The 8,819-nt window shown below is 33.4% G+C and overlaps 1 protein-coding gene across 1 annotated transcript in view; it reads left to right on the top strand.

Annotated features, from left to right (window-relative positions):
* CDK19 (cyclin-dependent kinase 19) overlaps positions 1–8,819 on the top strand; it is a 128,351-nt gene that overhangs the window by 41,249 nt on the left and 78,283 nt on the right. The window contains exon 2 of the mRNA XM_004673765.2: positions 5,883–5,958. Coding sequence (XP_004673822.1) covers positions 5,883–5,958 — 76 coding nt within the window. The remainder of the gene's footprint in view (positions 1–5,882; positions 5,959–8,819) is intronic.

Below are 8,819 nucleotides of genomic sequence, written 5' to 3'. Positions count from 1 at the left end.
AGAACTGGAGTACAGGCCAGAGGTGCAGGGGCAGTGAGAGGATTCAACAGAGACAGAGTGGGGAGCAGAACAGGCAGATTAATGAAGTACACTGCTGAGGGGAGCAGCGGGTGGGTCAGGAGAGGTCTGCCATGCCATGTGGTCACCCCTGGGGTGGTCTTAGATTCTCAGTGCTGTGCTTTAACCTGCTGCACCACCAGGGAGGGCCTATTCATGTACTATTAATATGTATATTTAAAATCTCCTGGGATTACTGGGCAAACTCCTTTTATTTTATTTATTATAACTTATTGATATGTATTTTATATCATTGTTGTTTTTGTACAATGTTTGCTTTCTCTTCAGGTTAGTCCCCATAGAATTCCCACCATCAATTCACGTGTGCACCATCACCATAGTCCCTTGTGCTCTTCCTCCCCTGACTTATAGTTGCCTGTTAATTTTGGTTTTGTTGTTATTTTTCTCTCTGATCCCTTATTTGCTTCTCTATATACGTCCTATAAGTGAATCCATCAAATATTTTTCTTTTTCTTCCTGATTTATTTCACTGAGCATAATCCCCTTTCAGCTCCATCCATGTTGCTGTGAATGTCATGAGTTTATCCTTTTGATTGCTGAATAGTATTCCATTGTGTATATACATCTTCTTGGTCCAGTCATCTATTTTTGGGCCTTTGTATTGTTTCCATATCTTACCTATTATAAATAATGATGTAATATACATAGGATTGCAGGTACCCTTTTGAAGTAATGTTTTTGTGTTCTTTTGGTAGATTCCTAGGAGTGGAATGCTGGGTTATGTGGTAGATGCATTTTTAGTAGTTTGAGGAATCACCACACACCTTTCCATAGTGGTTGGATTAGTTTGCATTCTCACCAGTAGTGTAGGAGAGTTCCTTTTTCTGCACATCCTCACTAACATTTGTTGTTGTTAGTTTTCTTAATATGTCCCATTCTCACTAGTGTATGGTGGTTATTATTGTGGTTTTGATTTGCATTTCCCTGTTTATAAGGGATGTTGAACTTTTTTTTTTATACACATATTGGCTATTTGCGTTTTTTCTTTAGAGAGGTGTCTTTTTAGCTCTGCTGCCCATTCTTTGACTGGATTGTTTGCTTTGATTTTGTTGAGTTGTGTAAATTCTTTTTAGGTCTTTGTGATCAGTCCCTTATTAGTTGTATATGGCATACAAATTTTTTCTCCCAATTAATAGGGTGTCTCTTTGTTTTGGCTAATGTTTCTTTGCTGTACGGAAGCTTTTTTGTTTGATGTAAGCCTAGCTGTTTTTCTTTTCCTTCACATTCTTTGCTTTGGGGATGATTGTTTTAAAGATATTTCTAAGATGTATGTAATGTAGTGTTTTATCTATATTTTCTTCTATATATATTATGGTTTCAGGTCTTCAGTTCAATTATTTTATTCATTTTGAGTTGATTTTTGTGCATGATGTCAGGTAGTAGTCTAGCTTCATTCTTTTGCATATGATGGACTGCATATGATTTTCCCAGCACCATTTTTTGAACATACTGTCCTTGTTCTTTTGTTTTTTTTTCCCCCCTCCTTTGTCAAAGATTAGTTGGTCCATATATGTGTGGCTTTAATTCTGGGCTTTCTATTTGATTCCATTGTTCTGTGTAGCTGTTTTTGTTCCAGTACCATACTGTTTCAATTATTATGGCTTTGTACAAGTATGTAAGTGTGGTAGTTATGTCCTCCTCCTTTTTATTTAGGAGAGGTTTGGCTACTTGAGGTTTTTGTGGCTCCATATGACTTCCACCAATATTTGTTCTATTTCTTTGACGAATGTCATTGAGATTTTTCCTGGGATTGCATTGACTCTGTAAATTGCTTTCCATAGTATGGCCATTTTAATGATGTTAATTCTTCATATCCACCCACAATCAGAGAAAGTCTTTTCGTTTCTTTACATCATCTTCTATTTTTTTTAATGATGTTTTTTAAATTTTCTTTGTATAGGTCACTCATCTTCTTGGTTAAGTTTATTACCAGGTATTTGATTTTTTTGTTTGTTTCAATTGTCAATGGGATGGCTTTCTTAATTTCTTCTTCAGATTGATTGCATATAAGAAAGCTACTGATTTTTGTGTGTATATTTTGTATCCTGCTACTTTACTAAACTGTTTTATTATTTTAATTAGTTTTTCTGTGTAGTTTTTACGGTTGTCTATGTATTTATCATATCATGTGCAAGTAGTGATAGTTTTACTACTTCTTTCTCTATTTGAATTCCTTGTATGTCTTTCTCTTGTCTGGCCAGGACTTCCAATATTATATTGAAAAACAATGGTGATAGTGGACATCCTTCTCTTGTTCTTGATCTTAAAGGAAATGTTTTCAGCTTTCACTATTGAGAGTAATAGTGGCAGTAGGTTTGTCAAACATGGCTTTTATCATGTTAAGATGTGTTCCTTCTATCCCTGTATGTTGAGGGCTTTCATTATAAAGGGATATTGTCAAATGTTTTCCTCAGCATCTGTTGATACGATCATATGGTTTTTATTTTTCTTTTTGTTGATGTGTTGGATTACGTTAATTGACTTTCAGATGGTGAACCATCCTTGTGTCCCTGGAATAAATCCCACTTAGTCTTGGTGTATTATCCTTTTGATGCATTGTTGGATTCTGTTAGTAAGGATTTTTGGGGGGGATTTTTATGTAAGTGTTCATTATTGGCGTATAGGATTCCTTTTTTGTGTTGCCTTTGTTTGTTTTTGGTATTAGTGTAATGCCAGCTTCATTAAAACATATTTGGTGCCCTCCCTGGTGGCACAGGGGGTTAAAGCACAGCACTAAGAAGCTAAAGGCACTTCCGCATGAGATCAATCCCTGCCTGCGCTGAGGTGATCCACATGAGCCTGAGGTGATCCACATGAGGCAGCAGACCTCTCCTGACCTGCCCGGCAGCTCCCCTCAGCAGTATAGTTGGAAGATCTGCCTGCTCTGCTCCCCACTCTGTCTGTGGTGAATTCTTTCACCACCCCTGTACCTCTGCCTTGTACCCCAGTTCTGTATGCACAAAGTAAAAAATAAATCTTAAAAAAACATTTGGTAATATTCCTTCTCAATCTTTTGAAAGCGTTTTTGTAGGATAGGCACTAGTTCATTTCTGGATGTTTGGTAGCATTCATTTGTGAAGCCGTTCTTTGATTATCTTAAATATGTAGTTACTCTAATCGTAGCATATAATATAAACTAAAATTTAGAAGGGAGTTTTCCTGAGACTTTGGGCTTGCTTTGTCTTTATTATATTAAGTAACAAATTATAACACAAAATTATAATAAATATACAGTAAGTAATCAATATAGCCAATAATAATATAATATGATAAAAATATAATGTGACTTAAATATAGTAAATCATAAATAGTAATTGAAAAAACAAAAGTTTTATGAAGAATTAAGCTACCTCTAAAAGCCAGGTATAGCAGAAGAGATTAGATTCACCTGCTTTTCAACTTTGTCATGCAAAACAAACTGTGTCTTTATGATACTTAATATTATGTGCCCCTGAGACATAAAAGCTGTGGTGTATGAATTGGCATTACTAGTTGGAGGGACTCCTGGAAAGTGACACTCAGGATGATTGATTTGTGTGCTAGTGATTGAAATAGGGAACAGACTTAACTTTTAAGTTTCTTAACTAAGGTAGTGGCATCTAACCAAAGATTGACATTGATGTAGTATAAGTGACAAAATTGAGTCCATTGAGAAGTGGATTCTTCCACTTCATATGTTGAACCCCCGAGGTGCCATGTTATCACTTATCAGCTGAGAGTTAATATACAAAAGAGAAATGGTAATGATATGCAATTCCTTTCATTCTCATTCTAAAAAGTACAAATAAATCTTAGATTTTTCAGATCTTTTATTATTTTATTAATTTAGCAGATGGAAGATATATTTAAACTTAATAAGTGAAATAATTATGGGTTTGTTCCTAGATCCTATCCATATACTTCAGAATAAGAGGCTTATGTTTAAGTCTGTTCTGTTCAAGCTTTCGAATTCCTTTGACAGCCTGAATGTGAAATTCAAAAGCCATTAATGTGATGTGTTAATTTTGCACTTTTTGACTTACTGCAAAAAAATCTTATAGTTTCCATAGCAACAATAACCTATCCAGATTGTGTAATATTCTTTACAGTATTAAAAATAAAACTATGTAATTACATGAGCTTCTGGAGCACTTCATTTAGGGGAAGTGGAAATTGAAATATTTCTGTTTTAAAAAATTAAGGTTTCATGTGAGAATTTTGTTGGAAAGCTCATAATTTTATGAATTTATTAAACTATTTAGTAGTATATACCTGGTGGTTGATTTAATTATTAGATGTGTAAAATTTATATTATAAATGTTGAGTTAAAGCATCTCTGGTACAAGTGCTTTCAAAAACTACCCATATATACATTTAAGGTAGAGGGTACATTTGGCTTTAATCAAATTCAGTCATATGCTGTTTGTACTTCTTAGGTTCTGGGTGGTCTGAAAAAGATTTAGTTTTATGTTTGGAGGAAAAAGGATGATGGTAAAGGATAAAGTGATTACTTAAGCTTTCCCTGTCTCAGACTTTACTTTTTAAGACATTTCTAAGATACCACTTTGAAAATACTAAATATTTTTTTGGTAACTGACTATTTTCACTGTCAAATTATTTTGGCTTTTTTCTTTTTCTGTCTAATTTAAACGATAGTAACACTAAAGGTAGTAACATAATTTCCTATATTTAGCACAATTCATTTTCTATCTCACCTTCAACATATCAAGATGTGGCATTAGATTTTCTCATATTGTAAATATTTTCCATATGTCCAGTGACCTTCCTGATTATCATTTTAATAATAACCTAAGTCTATTTTGTTGGCATACATGGTGCTCTTTCTTCTTATCAAAATGTTGCTTATTTCCTGTGTGCCATGCATTATAAAGTTAACTTTCAAGTTGATTGTAGGAGAAAGTAACTGTAACTCAATTATTTATCCAAAACATGGATGTCTTCAGAAGGCATGTAAATGCTAATTTTGATTAACTTCTATAACTGCTTTATCTGCTAAAATGCCAGTGGGGAAACTGAGGATAATGTGTTGCACAGGTCTCTTCTTTTTTTATGGACACTATCACATTAGTGTCTCCTGTCTGCTTGGTTAGGCACCTATTGATAACCACTGACGTTTCCCATAATTTCTAAACTATGCTAATTTGGAATATTTACTATAGGGGTTTTCCCTAGAGTTACTAAGAATGAAATATTTGTGGCTAGAGCTTTGTACTCTTTACCTAGTTTTTGGTTGAATTCTTGGGGCTTTTGAATGTCTCTTATCTTGGTTTTGTCACTGGAAGTCCAATGCGCTATCCATTGTGCTATAGCCTTATCTTGGTTTCTAAATAGTGTCTCAATGAGTCATCATTCTTCTTTAAGAGCTCCTTGTTCTCCTGTTAAATGGTACTTTTACTATGAGATTACCTGAAACAAATATAGGATATACAATTTATTTTTGTATTTACTATTTAGAGCAGAGTGCTTTTGTAGACCCCAAATAATTAAGACAGGAGTAGAATTATCTTGCATTCTGCATGATTTTATATTTATGCTTTTTATTCTTTGAAACGAGTGTGTTTAGTATCCTGTTTCAAATTAAAATTTTGTGTTTGGGCTGTGTCTGGTGTTTTCATTGTGATATAAATTTCTTCTGGTATTTCATATTTCTGTAGCTGAAATATGAGAAATAATAAACAGTGCAAGCATAGTGAGAATGTTTACATGTCACTGAGAAACTAGCACATTTTCATTGGTTTTGTAGTTCTAATTTTGTGTTTGAAAGTTATTGTGAAAAAAATAATTTTTTTTTTGTTCATATGCAGAAAAGATGAAAAGGAATATGCATTGAAGCAAATTGAAGGCACAGGAATATCCATGTCGGCTTGTAGAGAAATTGCAGTAAGTGGATAAATACAGTTATTTTACTTTGTTGCTGATACTAATATAAAATATTTTAATTAATACATACTGTATGGTTATTTCAAAGATGTTTATTAGTTCAAGAATTTTATATGAGAAAAGCATAAACTTTATTAATTTCTTAAAGTCATCTTTGACCGTTCTCTTAATAATTTTTTGAATTTATATTCTGGGGGATCCTGAACTGAATAATGATTTAATTAAATTATAATATGTAGTTAATGTTTTAAATAATAAATTAATGTCTATTTTTGTAAGTTTAGGACTTATGTATTTCTTTATACAGAGAAGGGCAATAGTAGTATTTGGTATTATGTATATTAAATAGTATTTTGGAAGTATATGTTTTAGTGCTAGATATTATTAGTTGCTAAAAAAATAGTATAGTTCCCTAAAGAAAGCTCATTCTTTTTTGTTTATATTTATACATTTGAAAAATGAATACTCATAAAAATACTTTTGCTGAATATTTATTATGAACCAGACTTACTAGGTGCTTTCAAGTATTTAATTTTTGGAATAATCATATGAAATAAATACTTTTAATATCCCTACTTTACAGATCAGAAAACAGTGTTAAAACCGTAATTATGACTTAGAAGTCTTTCAATTAGACAATGCCTTATTTTAGTTCTTGAATTAAAGATTCTTACTAGTGTTTGTTATGATACATAGTAAGGACTTATGCCTCTGAGTTATTAAATATTTATATTGGCTATACCCATCAGCAATTTCTGTCTTTGTTTTGATAATTACATATATTGTCCATAATTCAGTGAATGAGAGTTCCTATTTGTTCCACATCATTGCTAGATTTGTTGCTATTAGTGGTTTGGGTTTTAGCCATTTGCATAGGTGTATGATGGTATTTGTTATTTTAATTTGCATTTTCCTGGTGCCATATGATATGGAACATCTTTTGAATATATTTATTTGTCATTTATCTCTTTGATGAGACATCTGTTACAATCTTTGTCCAATTTTTAAATTAGGTCTTTTTGTTTTTTATTGTTGAGTGTTAAGAATTCTTTGTGTATTTTGGGTATCAGTTCTTACACATATGTGTTTTGCAGATGTTTTCTCCCAGACTGTAGCTTGCTTTTTTCATTCATTTGACAGTATCTTTCTTTTAAAGATTTATTTATTTATGCAAACAGAATTGGGGTATGGGCCAGAGGTTCAGGGGCAGTGAGAGGATTCACCAGAGACAGAGTGGGGAGTAGAACAGGCAGATCTCCATGAATTACACTGCTGGTGCATCAGGAGAGGTCTGCCACTCTATGTGGGTAAGCTCCCTAACTGGGGTTCAAACTCATGCTACAGTGGCTTCTGAGAGTTTCTTAGTGTGGAGCTTTAACCCCTTGCGTTACCAGGAAGAGCCAGACTTTTAATTTTTTTCTTATCTTTTAAGTTTATTTGACAATCACATAATTAAAAAATAAGTAGTCAAAGAACTTAGTAGTTGTAGAATGAATTTGAAAGGTTTTGTACAAAATGGTGATGTATAGCAAATAAAATGTGTTAGCCCCTCAATTTTCATTTAAAAAAAAGTCATGTCACATTTTAATTTCACTTTATTTATCAAAGGTGAATTATAGCCCTTTACCTTTATACAGTGTTGTACTTACAGTCCACTCTACACCATAACAGGGACTCATTCTGGGTTATGAACATATAAAGAACCCGTGTATGTTAGTAGAGATTACAGGAATGTCCTAATACAAGTTTATTATCTTTTTGGCCTGTGACCTGCATAATCATAAGCCAGATAGATTGGAAATGTGGTAAATAATATTAATTCTGATCCTGTTGATTTATTCCTTAATTATGAAGTTAAAATATGCTCACTTTAAAATTCTCAATGTGGAAAGATGATAAAAACATCAGATACGGTGATACCTAGAACCATTATTAGTATTTTGTGTCTGTTCTTACACATTTTTTTTCTTTGTACAACTACAGAGAATTTTCATCTCAAGAGTAGAGTCTACTTTTTTTGTAAAATATTATTTTATCTGGATCTTAGAAAGATAAATTAAACTATCAAAATCAGTTGATGAACATTTATTAACCATGTCAGGCTCTGTGAGATATTAAAAGATTATAAGATATAAATCCTCAGTACTCTTCACAAAACTGAGATGCTCCAAAGGTAAGTGAAGCCAGAATGAAAGGAAAATTAGTGAGAAGCAGGGAGAAGGGCATAGGTTGAGTAGGGAACAGAAATAGAGAAAACCTGATTTCTTATCAGACTGCTGTCTTCCTTTAGTTTGGCTCAGCAATGCAAGAAGCCACTTTCTTATCTGCCTCTTCTTTGTTCTGTCCAGAATTTTCTGTATTCACCAGCATCTTAGCATTGATGGCTACTACAGTAAAAAGTGGAATCAGCTGTAAAGGACTCACTTGCAGTTTTTCTGCGTGGTGTGGAGCTAGTGAGAAACAGTGGCAGTTGAAAGACTTGCCACTATATTTTACCCCTCTCTTCTGCTATGGGTGGTGTAGCAGGCTGCTATGTAAACTTCAGTGGTATGCTTGGAATTTTCCTCTTGGCAAGAATAGGTCTTGCTTTTATAAACTTGTGAAATGGAATTGATAGAATGTATGTTTACTTCAGGTTCCTTGAAAATAAGTTTAAAATGACTATGAACAAGGCATCAATTCTCAACAATATATTAATTTTTATCAATTTAAAAACTACTTTGGAGCCTCCCTGCAGGCTAGGGGTTTAAGATGTGTCACTATGAAGCTACCCTCAGCCACTACACTGTGAGTTTCATCCCTAGCCAGGGAAGTGACCCACACATTGGACTAGACCTCTTTTGTCTTGCCCCTTGTCTCGC

Source organism: Condylura cristata, unplaced genomic scaffold (assembly GCF_000260355.1).
Source record: "Condylura cristata isolate star-nosed mole 26May11 unplaced genomic scaffold, ConCri1.0 scaffold00001, whole genome shotgun sequence".
NCBI classification, from domain to species: Eukaryota; Metazoa; Chordata; class Mammalia; order Eulipotyphla; family Talpidae; genus Condylura; species Condylura cristata.
This window is presented reverse-complemented; position numbering and strand designations above follow the sequence as displayed.